This window comes from Ciona intestinalis, unplaced genomic scaffold, assembly GCF_000224145.3.
Source record: "Ciona intestinalis unplaced genomic scaffold, KH HT000068.2, whole genome shotgun sequence".
Taxonomy (NCBI): domain Eukaryota; kingdom Metazoa; phylum Chordata; class Ascidiacea; order Phlebobranchia; family Cionidae; genus Ciona; species Ciona intestinalis.
The window spans coordinates 138,406-158,114 of record NW_004190390.2 but is presented as its reverse complement, the minus strand read 5'-3'; the positions used below and the strand labels follow the sequence as shown (position 1 = coordinate 158,114).

Here is a 19,709-nt window from a genome sequence, read left to right as displayed (position 1 = left end):
TCTCAAGCGCCTTTCTGCTTAATGACATTATTAGTGCATGGCTTTAACGGGATTTCGAGCTTTTAAGACAATGGTACATTCATAATTTCACCCCAGATTTCGATAAAAAAAATGTGACATTTACTTTATAAAAAAAATTTAATGCTTATTTTAATAAAACGTGAAGCTTTTTAAAACACCAACGCTAATTTTTAAAATTGTGACGCTTTTTATAAAACTAACCTTTCTTTATCAAAACATGTTGCTTATTCACACAACTCACCTTTAACAACAACATCCCGATGCAAACTTTAAACAAAACTACGGATCCTTGGAGAAAGAAGAGATCCCACACCCTCAATAACACCTTGATGTGAAGAACTCCAGCAAACAATGTGATGAACCAGTGTAAGGATATTAAAGATAGCTCTATGGAAGTTTATGTTGTTAGAAACATGGTGTGTATATTAGAAGCTTAGAAACTACTTCTTAAGATGCCCACGGTATTTTACCATGGTATTTTATATTATTTTAAACAGTGCCTATGGATTGCAAACATGGTGTGTACATTAAGAGTAAGTAATTACTTTATTATATAGTTAACTTGTCCACCACAGTAGCACAATGGTTAGCAAGCCTGTTTCTAACCCAGACGTTACAGGTTTTGGCGCTGTCACCATTGTGTATCCTCAGTACCCCGGTATGTGTGAATTGTAAATACACAAGTTCAGAATGCTTTGTATTTGAACTGTAACACTTGAGTTTTTGTTTGCACTTTACAAACGGTACTTTTTGACAATTCTTTGAAAAGTGTGATCACAATGCACAGAGCGATTATAAAGCCTTGTGTGAACATGAATTGAAATTAAATATGGTTCAGTTAAACAAAGAAGTGCCAACAATATGAACAATGAATGATAATTAAATTATCCCAGCTTAACCGTTGGTGTTATATTCAGCCATTTCATATTTTCATGGTTTCTTTTCATTAAATGTTGGTTATTATGTTTATTGGATTTAAACGTACAATAAAATTGTGCTGGGCTTCAATATTTATAATAATTAATAACTTAATATATATTTTTTTTTTTTGGTGCTAACTGTCTTGGCTTATACAAACATACAAACAATCAGAGTCAAAGTATATTGCATTTACCCCATTAATCAATAAGGTACCTTATGTTTAACAACTATGAGTGTGACTGTATTTTAAAACTGTCACCCCAAACCAGATAAGCCATTAAAAGATTATTTAAAAACTACAAACCTATATCATGTTCAGAAAGTAGTTTATCCACGTGTGGGGCAAATTGCGCGAGTAATTGTCGTAGCACTCGTTGGTCAGCATGAACCCCACATAGGTTGTATCGATAATATGATGAGGGCAGAAGATCTTCAATGATCGAGCACAACATCCAGAAAGCGTCTTCCTCTTCCATGAAGAGAAGAAGATGACCAGCTATCTGCATGGGTTATGATAATGTTAACAAAATATATTTTTTTGTAAAGAAATAAAAAAATCCCTTTTTCCCCATGAAAATTAAAGATAGCCAGTTTAACACAGGCCAAATAGTGCTAACAAATAAAGAAACAGGTTCAGTTATGCCATGTATATAGGCCAGGATAATGTTAATAAAATCATAATAAACAAACAAAAAATGAGACATGTAAATACACATAATATAAGATTCAGACGACCACTCTAAATATGTAGAAAACACTTTAATCTAAATTTACTTTAAATTTCAAAGTTTAAAATAATAATAATCAACATTTGAGCAACCACCTACCATTCCCGTTCCTTGACAATATCCATTATCCGGGTAAAACCACGTTAATCCTCGTAAAATACGACGCAATCTGAGACAAATATTTAAAATAACTAAAATAACTGGGAAATAAAGTTGCTTGTATAATAGAAGCTATATTTCGCCTGAATAGCATCGTCAGCCTCTTATTTAAAGAGAACCCTTTTTCGTAGCACCAGATTCTTACTGTAATTCTTTACACAAGAATCGTTCAACTCTATGAGCACCAGGTTAGGGTTAGATTCGCGAATTTGTTACAGTTACTTTTACCCTGCAGTTAATTTGCATACTTTCACTTAAATATCATTAACAAACAAAACTTACTTATCTATTCCTGGGCTGTCAGGTGACGAGAAGCAAGCGTTACTTGGCATCGTACGCAGAAGATCTTTTTCTATTTCCAAACATGAAGCTGTATTCACACATTCACTCGCTCTTATTATTTCATCGTAAGTAACTTTACTTGCGTGCTTCTTTTCAACTGCTCCGCATAAACGCATCCAAACCTGTCAATCAAAAGTGAGAGATCTACATATACATACCATGGTCTTAGGTTAAAATACAGTTCAAACCAATTTTAAGAAACAAAACAACATTGTAATTACATTTGAAATAGGTTTTGAAATAACTACATTTGAAATACCAAGATTATCAAAAAAAGAAAAAACAACATTTGAAATAGTGCAGAGATAAATAGTTTGCCATCAGGAATAATGTAATCTAAAGCAGTTGGTGAATATTTGTTTAAATAACACCAAATGCACAATTAAAAAAAACACACAAATAAAACTTGCTCTATAGCTTAGATGGTTCCTGTAGTTAACTACTTTCTACAATATAATATATGATAATAAAAAAAGTCATTTTACTATCACTGTGTGGCGCTAGAGAGCAATTATTTAAGCAAACAAATCACCTGTGGTCTAATATGATGGGGAATCCCCTGAGCTACAAGTTGGTTCAACTTTGCCGATCGCGGAAGCGAAGTTTTCATATTGTCCCAACAAAAATCTTCAACCTGAAAATATGAATAACTTATTTAACCTCACATGGCAGGGAAACGACAGTTATTATAAAACAGGTGATTGCTACAACACAACCCATATTGTGGAGGAAAAGTGTTTTTAACAAACATCTATTTTAAAGCACTAGTAGACAAGCCAAAAGATATTCACGAGGTTTAAGGAACAGAACACCCATAATATATGGTATACCAAGTGTGGTTGCCAGTCATGAAAATAAATATGCTATATTCATCCATTGTTTTTCAAACGTTCTTTTGTTAGGTAAATAAAACTATTTGTATAAACATGATACAATAAAGAACAAACTCACAGAGGAGTTTAAAGTGAACTCAAGATGAGCTTCCCATTGTAGTTTATGATGTGGATCAACATGAAGGGGAACTCCCAACAATTTGTTGCTTTTTGGTTCGGCTCCATCTGTCAATCATAAGAAACAAGATTTATATATATATACTGTAGCTTGTAGGTACATTAATGGGGGCCGAAAAGTGGTTCACATTTAATTTTGTCAAATCATTTCTTTTAGAAAACCAGAGTGCTCTTTAGGCCATAAGCATAAGCTATGTTATAACCGTTAATTGTGCTGTATTACTAATTAACATGTTACTGTGTGTACCCAGATTATTCTAAAATGTTACCATATTATTTCAAGGTCATGCATGCATACCCTGGATACCCATGTTAGGCAACTATGATTGTGGCATACAAGGTACATAAGCACTTGGTTAAATGGATGAATGAAATTAATTTTGTCTCTTCGGTCGCGATAACGACGAACGGGAAAGTTTACAAAAGCGAAAATACAGGTAACTGGACTTACAAAGTCAAAGATAGCTTATTGGAGTTCTATTAATATATTCACTCACCTTCTTCTACAACACGGAAACCAAACTCATCGTAATAATATTCCAACTGATCAAATGATTTGTCAACCTGTGTAATATAACATGGCAGTGAGCATGAGCTATGGGGTATTTTATAATGCACATGCCATGTGTATCTGGTGTATAAGAAGACACCCAATGTTATAACTTGCAAGTGAGCATGAGGTGTATGAATACACAACGTCTGTCTATTGTATAATAGGCACTAGTGAAGAATCTTCTGGTACATAGCAGAATAGGATGGTGGAAAGTGTTAGTGGTTATAGGGGTTAGTAGTAAGTGGTTATAGGGGTTAGCAAATAGGGTTGAGGGGAAGACCCTTCACTAGCCCTGTATAATATATAAACAGCCAAACTCAAACATATACACATTACAACTCGACTTGACAGTGAGCATTAAGCAACTTACCTGTAAAAGTTTTTCAATCATTTTCTGACCAGGTTTCATTGAAGATATCAACGCTGAGAAAGGCTCCCCGGGTGATGGTTTCGTATCCATATTTGACCATGGACAGAAATACTCCTTTTTCCGCCCAAATCAAAACCTTAATCTTACCGGTAAAGTTTCGTAAGCAGACCAAACTATACTTTTAACAATAACTTTACGTCCTGTCGCGTTGATGTAAAGACGAATACTAAATCATAGACATCAGCGGATGATGCCTTTTTCGTACAGAAGAATTCTCTCATTTTTTCTCTCTTGTTCGGACATAGAAAACATTTTTTCTGAGGAAAAACAATTCTCCCATTTTTAATCATAACATATTTTAAAACAATAAAAACAGTTGCAAGAGTTCATAAATGCCCGCATATACGGTGGCTACATACACCTTGTGCGTCACCAAGCATGCAATTCTGTGGAGATTTTGTCTTCTATATACCAGACACAGCGGTGTACTTACACACCTCGTGCTCGTTGTCAAGTTATGACATGAGTGTCTTTTTATACACTAGACATAAGTGGTGTACTCATACACCTCATGCTCACTGCCAAGTTATAACATGGATGTCTCCTTATACACTAGACAGACGTCGAACTTATATACCTAATGCTAGAGTTATACCATGGGTGTACTCTTTTACGCCAGACCTACATGGTATATCCAAACACCTCATGCACACTGTCTAATCCTAATGCACAAAACATGCATGCAAAACCTTCTCAATAAAGAAAAGATGGATTTAATTTTGGACAGGCAGCGATAAATTCAGGAAATTGTTACAGCAGAGGAACCAAGACTGAACACAGTTTGGTGACAATAACAGTGAATGGTGAACTACAGAGTTTCAGTGATGGATAAATGACGCACCGTATCGATTAAACATTGAAAAATATTTTATAGAAAAAAATACAGAAAAGTGTAAAAAGTGAAAAACATTGTTTTTAATCAATTGCAGATTTACCACGATTAGAGAAATACCAATTATATAAAAGTAAAACAAATGATTACAACAGGTAGAAAGTGCACTGCTGATAACGTTACAGATTATACGGAACAGATATTTCAATTTTTTCGACCCGATCATCAATACCGTTGGGACTTTGCGTTCGCATTAGTCGATAAAATGTTGCGCGGTTACGCTCTGATGATTCCGAGGTTCTAGAGTTATCCTCAGTGATGTCATAATGGTCATTGTTTGCAAACCTTGTGTTTTGTTGATGAGGTGACGTGGTGTGTCTGTGAATGTTGGAAGTTGGAACAACATCAATTGTTCCTCTTCTTTGAGGAGTTCGATTGTTGGAGACGTAAAAGCTCTGACTTGGAGGTTCCGGACTTTTCTCTCGTCTGTGAGTGAATTCATCCGGTTGGCTCCTTTCTCTATCATCGTAGTAAAGAGTCCTCTGATCCAACGAAGATCTTCCGCCTCTCATCTTTTCAGCGGATGCGGGATCAGCTCGGGATCTAGTAGATGAAGGTTTCTGACGATTATAAAACTCTCGATTGTCGAACTTCGTCATCGATGATGTTCCACGAGATGTGAATTGACGGACGGGACTCGTTTCGTGGGGAAGATGGGACGTGTTGCTCCATCTTTCTCTTCGTGGCTGTCTGTCATTAGATATATTGCCATTTTATTCAAGTGTCTGGTTTTGCATTAAGTATGAAACACAATGTCCACAGCTTGTTAAAGTGTGAAATAAATACACTGTGCATAAAACACACCGTGTAAATACATTGCTGTGTAACAAAACGCTGTGCGTAAGATAAAACACCCTGTGTAAAGTACACACTGTGCACACAAGACACTGTGATATGGTGTGCATAATACCTGTAAGGATGAATTGAACCATTTCCTATGTAATTTTCAAATCTTTAAAAAAGTAAAACTTAAATATTTTAACTGAAACATATTAATATAAATTTTGCCATACATGTAAATAATTATAATAGTTAAACTTATAGGCGCCAAATTTTTAAAACAACATGGGAGGCAGGGATAGTTAAACACACAATTCTGTGAAACAAATTTTTTGGTTGTAATGTTTACTTATTAATGCAGTGCAAATGTTTTCATGGGGAGACCTGCCTACCCTGCCACCCCAGGTTTGATGCCTATGGTCATACTGCTTGCTTTAGTTGCTAACTGTTAGTGAAGGTTTAACTTTGCGCACCAATGTTATTACATGCACGCAACTACCTTGCAATATATGGATGCAATTTCTATTCAATGTGAGACGTCATAAACTTTGATATTATGTTACTATGGGTGCGACAATGCTGCCTAATTTGCGAGTCATTATAACTTAAAAGAACTATCAGCAATGCTTGGAGAGAACAACAATCTAAACCGAGATTCCCAAACTTTCAAAACCACATTTGATTTAATCTGTTTGAAGCACAAAATTGAAAAAAACTGTATCTTTTATTTAACATAAATTAAAATATTATTTTGATTATAAAACATAGCACCCATATTAAGAAACCTATTGTTTGTATGAAGGTTTTATATCCAGAAACATTATTCAAGGTATTGTACCCTCTAAATACATCCGTGCAGTTAGTAGCATGCGCAGGCACGCACGTACCTTAACGGGGACGTAACCTCACCCGAGTTAAAAAGTTTCTGAAATAAATATCACCACGTAATAAATATCACCACATAATTTTCCACCACGGTTGTTACCTTGTACTCACTTACACAGGTGTTTCGTGGACATTTTCATTCAACGACTCAATGTTCAACAAACTAAACCATATTTTTACAACATAATCAATAGTTATGATGTAAATGAAGCCAGTTGTCATAAAATTTAAAAAGTTTACGAAACATTCGTAAACTTTGTGACAAATAGATTAAATTATAATGCAACAAAATAGATTGTTTATATTTGTTACAAAACAATGTTATTTTTATGGTAAATAAAAGTAACAAAACAAAAACACAACATTACAAACCATAAACAACAAGTACTGAGAGATAAAAATTCAACACAGAATTTTTTTTTTAATTAAATTGAATCTACACTAATTGTTACCTTGGCAAGGAGCTATGCAGTGACGAGTTTTCCTTAAATTTTGAATCTTTTATTTTCCGTCTCGATGACGTCGGGTGTTGGGGGGATTGTTCCCTTTGTGATGTCATAATGGATTGATTTTTCATGGAGGAGGGGTCAACGGAATGTCTACCACTAGAAGTGCTGTTGTAGTTTAACTGTTTGAATAAATTAATTATCAAATGAGATTAAAGAGTTGGAGCTATATTACGGTTTTTAACCCCGGGTTTGGAATGCAAAACTGGGTCACCATATCATTTGATTGGTTGGCCTACGATATAATTATTTTAAACCCGTTAGTTTGTATTCTAAAAGTTAAATCCTGATTCCATACTATGGCGGTTGACAAAATAGTTGCATGGCTGTTATAACAGGTTAAATATTTTGGTAGGTTTAAATTATTAATGGGCCATATTTAAATACTTACTATGACATCACAATTAACATTGTTACACACAAACTTACTATGACATCATTGTCTCGTATTCTTTGCATTGAAGTAACAGGAACACTAGGTGGCCTTAGTCGATCGTAATCGCTTCTTTCAATATAAATATCATGTTAGTTGAGTGGGTGGGTTACATAATACGTACCATGGGGTAAAACAGGACACCTTTAGCACATAATATCCAAATATCCTGATCATGTTTTAAACAATTAACAACGGTCCATAGGAATTGTAAGGATTCGTTTTTTGTAACATATAACATAACATAAATGTGGGTATGTAACATGAATAACTAGCAATATAGGTGACTGACAATATAAACAAGCAGAGCCAAATTATATTCACCACATTAATCAATGAGGTTCCCTATGTTTGACAACTATAAGTGTAACTGCCTTTTATCACACATCCTTGATTTTAATAAACATAAAAAATTGTTTCAAAATAAAAGTGAATTACTTGGGTTTTGATTCAGTTTGTGAGTTGAGTTGTCTGTTGCGTAACTCGTGGACTTTTGCTTGGATTCTAAAAATATTTGTTGTATTGAAATATTGTTAGGTAATATTCTGACTGTGTGTAAAATTAAACAAGCTATAGATAGAAGCAATGTCTGGTAAAAAAAGCCAAACTTTTGGGGGTTGGGGAATGCTGGAAGTTTTCCCAGTGGGTGGAGTGAAGCTACATTTGTGAATTAACATTAAAACAAGCCAAACTCAAGTTGTAATGCTGGGAGCTCTTATAGCCCTCTTACACCCTGTTCTGTACAGGTGAGGTCCTAAAGGATCTAGGATTTAGACCAAATTTGACCCATTACTTCAACACCCTTATACGTCCAAAAGTGACGATCTCACAATAGGTAAAGTCCTTTATTTATGTCCCGATTCTTAAAATACCCTTTACTTACATTTCTTTCTCAACGTTCATCTTTTCAAACTCTCTCACACGATTTGCTTCCAAACCACGTTTATAAACTTCACTTTCAGCGAGGTTTCCACGAGGACTCGAACCTTGGCTGCGCTTCGATTTGTTTAATCTAAATAGAGATCATATAAATTGAAATTAAAAACTAAGGAAGCTATGCACTATAAATAGCAACTGTATTTATTTTATGATAGTATTTACAGTTTTGTTTCAATACAAAAAATCTGTAGCTTTGTGAAAGTGAAGAGTCAAAAAGGTAAATATGGACTTACTTAAACAAACCAAAAAACTTTGTTCCTTTATTTGTTGATCGTTTCTTTCTTGTTTGTTCGTTTGTTTGATCACAATCTGCGTCTTCTTGCACTGAATATTAAGTTAAGTTATTGACATTATCTATAAAGTAATGCATCAGTTTGAGGAATAAATAAGAACAAATAAGAAAAATGCAACGGGTAAAGCCGTGATATCGCTCTAATCAATCAAGGGCAGTACTGGCAGAAATGTTGATTAAACTAAAACTATACAGCAAGTTCATGCAACAAAGCACACCTAAAGGACTTGATATATGGACCAAAGCTTGTCCATTACATCGACATTCAGGGTGCTACAACCCATTAAAAACCACTGAATTAGAGCAGTATTACTTAAATGTCTTGCCCAAGGAAACATACACCTATCAGTATTGGTATCTGTATCAAGCATTGAACCAACTATTTTTCGTTTCAAACCAAATGCTTATTCAGTCACAGTGTCGTATTTGTGATGTTACAACTATGTGATCATGAAACTTGAAACCATTGTTAGTAAGCATGCGATAATGAAACAACAATCTCCATTGTTACAAACAAACCCACCATTGTCATCATTCTTGTGCAGAGCTGAGGTTCGTGCCGTGTGCAAAACATGCAAAACTTATTATTATTACATCATAATAAAGTTTATGAAACGATACAATGCTCAATATATGAATGTTTTCTACGTTATATTTCATGAAATTCACCAAGGTATAAAGCAACCACCACAGCATATTTACTGCAGCATAACAACCACTTGACTTCTATTTAAGTTAATAAAAAATGTATATTTCACTTTCTCGAGTATGATATTATATCCAAAAACGGGCATGCAGAAAATTGCTATGGCAGGTTGAACTTCCATGGCAATTATGTTGCTGCAGTGGTACGAGGTGAATTTCATGAGTGATATTAGTTATTGTGCATTGAGCAAGTATGAACATTAGGTTAATGCTTTGATTGTGGATGAAACAATGTGTTTGTTAGTTAAATATGAAGCCACCATGTATATTAATCCAACTTACAAATATCCATTGGTTTAATATGAGGAGTTCCTGATGACATATCATAAGATCTATCCAAGGCAGCTCGAAAACTATCATTCATTAATCGGCCTCTTACAACCTGCGTGATTAAGTGTGTTGTTACCATAGGCGCCTGACCTGGGGTGGCAGGGTGGGCAGAGTTACCCCAAAATTTTCTACACTGATTAATAAAGAGATATTATTCATGAAGTGGAGTAATGGGGAACTTTCAGTATTTTCTACAGATTCTTTATCAGGCATAATAGAGATTTAGCACGGCAGTTTTGGTGTAAAAATAAACCAAAAACTATTGTATTGGTAACCAATGTTTCGTACCATAGAGCAAGGCCAATTACTGAAACAGCAAATTCGAAAGTAAAAAGCAGTGTAACAACATATGTAAATTGCACATTACATACTATTGTATTACAACACCCCTACCTTGGGCAATGCTCTAGGATAGCCAGCATCCAGTTTATCCTCCACATAACATTTCTCCACAGCGCTTTGCAAACTTTCGAGTGAACTTGACTTCGCGATTCCCAATGTTGGGCCAACGTCAACTTGGTCTGCTGAAAGTATAATTTTAGAAAATTTAGAAAGAAAAAAAAAACAAAGCAAAAAATGGTATGCTGGTAGAATTTTAATGCTCCATAAATATACAGTGCATAATAATGCTAGCATAAGGAAATAAATGGAACTCATTTATCCATGTGTGTCTTGGCAAAGTCAGTCGATATGACACATATACCCCAAAATGTTATTTTAGACAAGTTTTATTTTCAGACAAAAGTTTTTAAGTTATAAATAATTCAAAACAAAGCATAAACAACAGAAAACAGAGTTAAAAACATAGTAATTCCTAAAATTTAAAATTACTTCTGCACCTTTCTTTTCTTGCCTACCCTGCATACAATTACTATGCAAAGTATTTGCAGTCAACAGTGATTCGGTTGATACTGATTTTTTTAACGTCATTGGTTGGGGAACGTTGCTCCCAAAGTTGCGAGAATTATTGTTGTTGGTTTGTTTTGATGAATAAGGGGTTGTAGAATCTGAAGACAATAGAACATTATTTATATTTTAAATAAGCATACAGTTGCAAATTGTAAACAAGTTTTTTTCCCAAAACAAAGTTAATAAATTTTCTGCTGTTAATACCAGGCACAATGTAAGATAATAACTCCTCAAAAAATGTAATTCTTTGGATCAAAGTTTTGGTTGGCAATACAACAAAATATTATCATGGGTACGACTAAAAACTATATTAAATATAACATGTTTTAAAGAAAAAAAAGTGAATGTCTGTTTAAAAATAATTCTAAAATAGTTAGAATAACCACCCCCACCTTTATCTTTGTTGGACTTCCCCTCAACATCCTTGTTGGACTTCCCCTCAACATTAAACGGCAACCTCGGTATCGGATCTTTTCGTTTCTCCGACATTGATTGACGAGTGACAGATTCGCGGTTGAATGGATCGGAAACATTTGGCCAATCATCATCAACCATTACTACGTCTAATGATGTCATAATAATGATTGTGTGATATTTAAATATAACTAAACAGAAATAAAAACAATGCTGATGAATGGTATCTAACAAGCTATATTAGACAATGATAGTTAGACACACATTTCTGAAAAAAACTAATTAAATAAAATTTATGACTAAAAAATTAACTGCAAAACACTTATTACAGATTTTCTGGATCCAAGTTTAGTAATATTCTAGAACATCCACCCAACAAAGATGTTGATGAATAAATTTACCCGGATTGATGGGAGATGTTGATCTTGTTTGTGAGAGATCAAGAGGTTCATCTTCATCCATCATCCGCGATCTCGTGTCATCTATTGTGAGCTCGTTCGCTGTGAGGAACAATGACCATCGTTATGATGTCATAATAGGAAGACAAACATGCTCATGCGAGTGAAGAATCAACGAGAAACATGCGATTATGATGTCACAATCAAAGACAATCGATTGCTTAAAATCAGTGGCGCAACCATTGCGTGTTTAAAAGGGTGTTATATTTTAAAAAGGAGATTGTAATGTTTATAAAAAGAATAACATATTTACTTTATCATTTGTATGTACTTATTCTCTCCCATGTAGAAAATAAAAAGTTTTTTATTGGTTTATGGTGGCTACGGCAAAAATGGGGTCATCACGACAGCAAGACACCCCCCTGGTTGCGCCTCTGCTTGAAAAACTTGAATGAAATTAAATAGATTTCAAACCTTGCAGGAAAGGTGGGAAAATAATTTATTTTGAAATAAGATGAAAAGAAACTTTCTAATGTTGTGGTTAATGTTCTGAATACAAGTTGGAAAAAGATATATTTGTCATGGAAATTAATTAAGATTAAATATCAAGTAATCTACACCCCACAGAAACACCTTCTCTATTGCAGAAACATATCAATTGTTGTGTCATAATGAACCTGGTATTTCAAGGAACTTTGTAATTATAATCAACTTTAAATATTCCAGCTAAATATGATGAAGAATGAAGTAAATTAGTTGGAGGCATCAGATGTTAAGATTGTTGTGCATAATGCTGAAGGTGGAAGTCACATGCTGGTAAACCCATGAAGCATCAACTACCTGTGATGCTTTCAAACACCCTCCTGCTATGCTCACCACAATTAACCCCACCATTATTACGTGAGCTGCGGAGGGAAAGAGATCGCTTCGCAATGCGGTGAGTCCTTGGTATGGTCCATGTCGCATAGGGGTTAGGTGTCGAGCTCCTGGAGGGATCCGGGGAGGTTGGGGAAGCGGGGGACTGCTGGATCAAGTTACTCAAGAAGCTCGAAGACGAGGAGTTCAAAATCTTTTCCCGAACTTTTTTAACAACTTCCACATCCACGTGATCGCTCTCAGCAGTCACAGATTTAGATCGGATGTGATGATGCGAGATCCTACGAGCAACCGCGCCTCGAGATGAGGGTCTTCCTCTTTTATCTTTCCTCTCAAGAGTGGAGGACACAGGAGGAGCATCATCCGAACCAAAAGATGTTTCGACGAACAAAGCAGGGAGTGAGGCTTGCTTTCTATGCATCGGCTTAACCGTATCTTGCGAACCTCGTGTTGAAATGTTGAGGTGATATATTGTGAACATCAAATTACTTCTCACATGCTCACATTGTGGGTGGGAATTAACATTGATTTTCACCAAACTTGATTTAAGTTAGTTAAACAAACAACAAATATCAACTAAGTTTTAGATAGAATTGGGATCAAATTGATGTGTTTTGATGAATAAGTAAGTTTTGTAGAATTACCTGATCTTGTTGATAATTGGTCAAGGATAGAGTCGGATAAATCACTGCTGGCTTCTGATGAAACACGGGATGATGTTGGATGTCTTCGCGCAACCACCATCTGTGGGTTGGAAGATATCATGTATCAAGTTGAATGTGTGGTGTGGTATCAATGATGTGGTGTGGGCGTGTGGCAAGTATTAAGTTTGTGTGCAAAGTGTAGTGTGGCATGTGTCAATTATGTGGCATCAATCAAGTGGCGTGGCAAGTATGATGTAAAAAGGCTATATTCCATGTTCCAAGCATCATGTGACATGTGTTGGTTGTGTGATTTGGCATGTGTCATTCATATGAAATGCCAAATGAGGTACACAATCAGAATATAATGGACAACAATAGAACAACTAGGTATAAAGGACCAGAATTATTATAATGCATTTACTTGTGATAAAAGTAACCTGAAGAGGCGACAAAACCAACATATATATTATGCATAACAGCTGGAGTATAAATACCTGTATCAACCCTCTAATATTCCCTTCATTAGACATTGATGTTCGTAATATATCAATGGCTTCTCTGTTCGTGGCTCCCGTCATTGAATGTCCATTCACTTTAACAAGTTGATCGTTTACTTTTAATCTACCATCCTGTAAGGTAATAATACTGACATATAAGGTATGTTTATTGTTGGCATCATCACTCCTTGTAAAGAACTGAGCAGATTTGTTGAAACGTCCGCTGCGATATAATGAGTCTGTACTTGTTAATTGTAACATACATAAGCATGATTTATATTTAATTATAATTTTACTGCTACAACAGGTTAAATATATATGAAGCGCAAAATATAGGACGACAGGGTTGGCACACCTCTAAATTTTGGAACTAAATTTGTTTCATAGGCAATATGTATACAAGAATAAAAAAAAACAATAAAAACGCAACACACTATTTCAATGTTTTTATCCCTACCACCCAATATTTCAACAACCATCGTAAACCGCACCTGCCATGCAGCACCACCATGGAAAATAGCTTTCACAAAAATTCCCAGATCTTTCCCAGATTTCTTGCTTTGATTTCCTTTCAAACTTATTCCAAGCCCAGCTGATCCTGGAAGTATATCATGTGAAATATTATATGATATATCATGTATCATAAAATATCATGGCTAATTTCATGTATCATGTGTAATATCATACAATTTACAATATGTGTTTGTTGAGCATTTAAAGATTTTTTTTGCAAAGTTAAAATAATCGGGAGTTTGCCTATTTATAATGTGTTATGTTACTTTAAACAAATTTGCATAGGACTAAATAAATGAAAGAACTTTGAGACACAATATGATACACAAGTAACACAACATACAAATACCAACCTGTATCATTGAGTGGAATCTCAAACATGAAAAATTCTTTCACATTTTCTTCCCTGATAACTTTATCTGTTACTGGATCGTCTTTCTGTGACAATAATAAGAACAAATTTAACTTAAAAACGTCGTATGGCTAGTTAAGAGTGCTTGCCTTGTGACAAGAAGATACAGAGTTTGAAACTGTATGTCTCTTTGGATAAGACATTACATAATCCAGAGGTCAGTAAAGGGTTGACGTTGACCACAGAAAATCAATCACCCACAAAGTACGCACGACTTAATTTATAAACAGACATGAGGTGTATGAAACTGAACAACCGTGATATAAAGACCGCCACTTTCCCACCACACAGGAATAAAAAGTTGCATTTATTTATAAATTATTTACCACAAGTCCACAACCAAGTTAATAGCAACCATACGCACCAGTTTTCTTGGTAAAGTTTCATTCTGTCGACTAACAACGAGGTTTACAAGACTTCCGATGACAATTCCTCTCAATATTGCAACAGCATCTTCTTGTGTTTTCCCATTCATGTCTTCACCATTGACTTCAAGCAATCTACGTTGATTGATATGATGTTATTTGCAAAGTAAGGTTTTTTTTTTCCTTTTTTTACAAAATTTTGAGTGACACCGAATGCTGTTACACAGTCAATAGTCATATTTGTCAAATATAGGGAACCTCATTGATTAATGTGACGAATGCGATATACTTTGGCTCTGCTTGTTTGTATAAACACCTAACAGCAGAGTAAAGGCTGTTTTGCCTTAAAAGTTTGGATGACATTTCACCCTTGGAACCCCCATTGTTACATTTATGATTCATTACCACATGGCAGTGAGAATTACTACAGTGAAAAGTTTAACTTATTGGTTCCAATGTTTAATAACTCTTTGTGAATAGTCTGGGTACACAGTAAAAAAATGGTGATATTAAATCAATAAAACAGGTAATAACATGGAATATGGCAAAAAATAGGCGCTTATGTATGAACCTGCCACTAAAAATAGGCTAACATAGGGTATAGGATCTCTGTCAAAGTTAGATCATTACCCCAACACCTAGGGTGCCACCACAAGGATCTTAATGGATCTTGAAGCATGGCCTCATATATATGTTCTTACCTATCACCAGCTTGTAGCCTTCCATCTTGCACAGCAGCACCGGTTGGTAATATGTTACGAATATATATCGGACCAGGATCACCCACTGATGTATCTCGTGTTGTGATGCTGAAACCTAATCCGGAGGTTTCTATGGGAATACATTTGGTTAGTAAGAATTAAATGGATTTTGGAGGGTGGTCTGGGATGTAGGCATGGACACTGAATGTAAAGATTATATTCTGGAGAGGTTTTCAGTGAGGCACATCTCAGACCTAGGATGTATGTCTATTTCCCTAATACCCAAACACCCATGGTGTAGCTACAGTGGAGCAGTATACAGACACTCCATAATAGAGATTCTATTCTATAAGATACAACACCCCCAATGACATCACAATTACCTTTCATGAGTTGAATGTCGATTCTGCTTCCGATCTTCCTTGTATAACAACTTACATTATCGTAAGATTGTTGCGCAATAAGTGGTAGCTTGGTGTGGGGGGAGGTGGATTCCTGGGGATTCATAAATTATTTAATGAAACTTTCACAAATATATATATATATTTATATAAAAATTAGCTATAAAAATCTTAAAACACACAATAATCATGTTAATACAAAAACATAACACAATTTAAGAACTTTTGTGTTCATGTTAATAAACTTACATGAGTTGACATTGACGAAGCTGAAGTTGATGATTGGGAAACACTGAGGTTTTTTGGTTGTGCATCACTGCTAATAGGCGGGCTTGCGGTGGTCAGTGATAACGATGGAACGTTGTTTGGTCTGTTAAATAATATAAATCTTTATAATATGTATAAAAAATTAAACTGAAGTACAAATATCTTGGTAAATATCATAGTAAGATCTAATTTCTTTGGTGTAAATTTTATATTCTTTGTTTGTTGTATAAATAATGAATTTATTATTTGTTTCAGAGTAAATCGAGTAAGAGCTTTTGCTCTATATTCTTTTAGGTTAGTATGCATGCAGTGTAATAAATTCTAGAATTGGCTCTACTCACCGTGATTCAAATTCAACATGTCTCTCTAGCTCCTCCACTGGCAATATTCTTAACTGCAGTTCCGCATAATGACAACTCTCGTTTAAAATCGCTTTCGCACTGAAAATAATAAATGAAAATGGAACTAAAACTAAAAACCAAAATATATAACATAATTCTGGTAGGTGGCAACTGCTATAGTCCTAGTTAATTTATTGTTGACTTCATTTTTTAATTAACCTTTTTCCCCTAAATTCCCACTCAAATGTTTTGGTTAAATAAAAACAAAATAGAACAACTTTTCAAGAATATAATATACTATAAGCACATGCTGCACATCTTGCCTGGTAGGCTGGTAGAGTAGTAGCAACAGTTAATGTTCGACAAATGTTTAATAGCCATCCTGGTAAGTTCAGATTATATGGCAGTTGGCAGACAAAGGTTTACAAAGTAAAACCCTTTCTACATGGGAGGAGCCAGTTTAAACATTTTCGTTAAACTTAGAAACTCACTCATCGAGGTTGAAATACATTAGAACATGTTGATTGATCTCCACTATGACATCACCAAGGGATAACAATTTCTCTTCTTCTACTCTCGATCCTGATTTAATGGAGGAAACGAGAAGACCGGCGAATTTATTATTGCTTCGATCTCTGTACTCAGATACCTGAATGTTGGGGTTTTTGATTGAAAAACAAGTGATGGTAGGTAGGGGTAAGTAGGGCTATGCTTTTATTCAATAGAACTTGTATAGTTTAATAGTAGATTGGGGGAGGATGGTACATGTTTTCATTTCTTTTATCGTCCCATTTGGTAGTAAACAAAGAATGTTTCTAGTATTAAATAACGCAATTAAAGATCTCGCCACTCCTAAATGGAATTGTTAACTTTTCTAAAATGTTATTTTTATCTCAAAGTTCAATAAAGTGTTTATGTTATTTTGTTGCATTATCTGTTTGTCTTTTGACTTAGATAATTGTTCAATTACGTCATTTACTAATGGTAAATAACCTATACACACCTACAGCTACAACATGTTGCGAAAAGTAACAGAATACGCGAAAGGAAAATAGTCCAGGAACCTCATGGATAGGATAGTGGGTCAGATAAGGCTTTGTTATTTTTCATTATTCAATTAAATTTCACCTCATTGAACCATAGTTTATCACACATAAGATTAGTAAATTAACATTCCACATTCAATCAACACAACTACAGGTGCCAAACCTAGGATGACAGGGTGGGCAGGCCTACCCTGGTATTTTCTACAATGCAATAATCAGTAAATATGGGACAAAACCAGTTTCATTAATGTTTTTGCGTGTCTAACTATCCCAGCCTCCCTTGCATTTTAAAGTTTGGTGATTATAGTCACAACAAATAAAAAAACATTTTTAAAAATAATACAAAAGATATAAACACAACCCAAAAATGATTTTCATAAAAAGTAATTCCGTAAAAGATATGAACCAAACACATGACACTTGACATATAATAAAGTGACAATAGCAAACAATATACCTGTATACCAAGCTCCCTGCCATCATTGGACAAACATACTTCTTGTGAATCTTTATAGAACCATGGCAAGCTTTCAGCATAAACCGAATCTTTACTTTTATCTGTTTGCTCCTCGTAACCGTTAGGTTTATTGTTCGGGGAAGAGGGGTAGTTATAATAAGTCGTCGTGTGGAGGGGGTTGTAATATTGCTTGTCGCTTTCAACTGACTCAGACAACCCGCTTGCCATCGATTGTCGCGTGACATCGCGAACAAAATACGAACGTTCGTCGTCATGTCGATGGTCAGGTTGTTTGGGTTCGGGATGTTTAGTGTTTTTCATGATTTGTTGAAGATAACTTCCATTCTGACCACGGTCGTCACTCTGGTATGTAATGTCGGCATAAATTTCATTTTTTGGATATAAATAAAATATGGGGTAACATTTTCATTTTTTTATTAAAATCTGGGAGTGACATTGTTAAAATACAGTTACACTTATAGTTGTCGAACATAGGAAACCTTATTGTTTAATAACTGCATTATACTTTGGCTTTGCTTGTTTGTATGACCCCTAACAGCAGAGTAAAGTCTGTTTTATATGTTAAAACTACTAAACTAGGGTGTTAAAACACCCATGTTATAATTTCACCATCCAATACTAACCTGTTCTATAGAGCTAAGTATAGAATCATGATTCATGGATGCGTCGCTGACATCATTGTCCCTTCGAACCACTATCTGTGAATCTGAAGGGGGAGAAATACATTTAATTATAAACTATTTGAAAAAACTAATATTAGTGAAGTCATTGAAAGATTTTCAATGTTTATTAACATAATGTTTTATTATAACTTTGCAATGCAACCAGTTTAATATACAAATCAATAATAATTTAGAAATTGAAAATAACAAGACATTCACAGTTCACAAGCGTTTCGCATCTAAACAACCACTGGATTGCTGTGGTAAAAAATATCACAAGGAAAAAATAGTGTAATAAGTCATTTTATATTTGACGAATATGGGCTGTTATGTTTGTATTAAAATTGACCAGAGAATATGTATTTAAAGCAAGCTTGACTTATATTATGTCATAATAATTAGGGATGTGCCGAGCCGAGCCCGAACTCAAAAGCTCGTGCCCGAGCGTCTCCTTTTTTGACGCTCGGCGCTCGGCTGAAATCTGGGCCGAGCGCCGAGCCTCATATGCTATTGCTATAATGTTGCACGCGAGAGCGAAAAATACTGAAAATGAAAAAAGTGAAGCTACTAAGAGGAGATAATGAGAACAGTCAGCGTAGCTTCCTTTTTAATTATTTTTCGTTCGTTGTGAATTTGCTCTTTCGCAAGTAACGAATCGCAACGTTAGTGAAATTGCCCGTATGGAATTACAGCCGGTGTCAAATTACACGAGCGCGCAATGTTCCTGTATCTTATTTTAAATAAAAAGCTAATAACTCTTAAACTTTTTTATAATGAAATAAATAAACTGCTGCAACCATGGGGGCTGTTTTGTTGTCATGACAGACTCCATTTCCGGAAACACGCACCCAGACAGAAA

The 19,709-nt window shown here is 34.9% G+C and overlaps 2 protein-coding genes across 2 annotated transcripts in view; both read right to left on the bottom strand.

The window, feature by feature from the left end:
* Positions 1-217: 217 nt before the first annotated feature.
* Positions 218-4,370, bottom strand: LOC108950230 (small G protein signaling modulator 3 homolog). Its single transcript, XM_026838207.1, has 8 exons — positions 4,105-4,370; positions 3,679-3,745; positions 3,123-3,229; positions 2,704-2,805; positions 2,112-2,293; positions 1,770-1,839; positions 1,247-1,442; positions 218-408 (listed from the first exon to the last, which is right to left on the bottom strand). The coding sequence occupies exons 1-8, from the start codon at positions 4,192-4,194 to the stop codon at positions 218-220; spliced, it is 1,005 nt and encodes a 334-aa protein (XP_026694008.1). The 5' UTR covers positions 4,195-4,370.
* A 484-nt stretch (positions 4,371-4,854) lies between these two features.
* Positions 4,855-19,709, bottom strand: part of LOC100186371 (partitioning defective 3 homolog) — an 18,698-nt gene continuing 3,843 nt past the window's right edge. Inside the window, exons 6-32 of the mRNA XM_026838275.1 lie at positions 18,812-18,925; positions 18,168-18,530; positions 17,156-17,313; positions 16,665-16,763; positions 16,306-16,426; positions 16,039-16,150; positions 15,656-15,785; positions 14,954-15,089; positions 14,531-14,615; positions 14,156-14,262; positions 13,662-13,796; positions 13,168-13,267; positions 12,488-12,967; positions 11,651-11,749; positions 11,228-11,398; positions 10,766-10,933; positions 10,320-10,450; positions 9,879-9,978; positions 9,415-9,438; positions 8,833-8,923; positions 8,544-8,672; positions 8,099-8,164; positions 7,657-7,732; positions 7,174-7,349; positions 6,837-6,884; positions 5,967-6,008; positions 4,855-5,746 (exon numbers count right to left, since the gene is read on the bottom strand). Coding sequence (XP_026694076.1) covers positions 5,176-5,746; positions 5,967-6,008; positions 6,837-6,884; positions 7,174-7,349; positions 7,657-7,732; positions 8,099-8,164; positions 8,544-8,672; positions 8,833-8,923; positions 9,415-9,438; positions 9,879-9,978; positions 10,320-10,450; positions 10,766-10,933; positions 11,228-11,398; positions 11,651-11,749; positions 12,488-12,967; positions 13,168-13,267; positions 13,662-13,796; positions 14,156-14,262; positions 14,531-14,615; positions 14,954-15,089; positions 15,656-15,785; positions 16,039-16,150; positions 16,306-16,426; positions 16,665-16,763; positions 17,156-17,313; positions 18,168-18,530; positions 18,812-18,925 — 4,032 coding nt within the window. The 3' untranslated portion in view covers positions 4,855-5,175. The remainder of the gene's footprint in view (positions 5,747-5,966; positions 6,009-6,836; positions 6,885-7,173; positions 7,350-7,656; positions 7,733-8,098; positions 8,165-8,543; positions 8,673-8,832; positions 8,924-9,414; positions 9,439-9,878; positions 9,979-10,319; positions 10,451-10,765; positions 10,934-11,227; positions 11,399-11,650; positions 11,750-12,487; positions 12,968-13,167; positions 13,268-13,661; positions 13,797-14,155; positions 14,263-14,530; positions 14,616-14,953; positions 15,090-15,655; positions 15,786-16,038; positions 16,151-16,305; positions 16,427-16,664; positions 16,764-17,155; positions 17,314-18,167; positions 18,531-18,811; positions 18,926-19,709) is intronic.

Excerpts from the sequence above, each read along its gene's own strand:
- LOC108950230 (XM_026838207.1), bottom strand. The coding sequence starts at position 4,194 with ATGGATACGAAACCATCACCCGGGGAGCCTTTCTCAGCGTTGATATCT. Across the intron at positions 2,806-3,122 it reads AGTTCACTTTAAACTCCTCT|GTTGAAGATTTTTGTTGGGA; the intron begins GTGAGTTTGTTC and ends TCATATTTTCAG. Across the intron at positions 1,443-1,769 it reads ATTGTCAAGGAACGGGAATG|ATAGCTGGTCATCTTCTTCT; the intron begins GTAGGTGGTTGC and ends TAACCCATGCAG.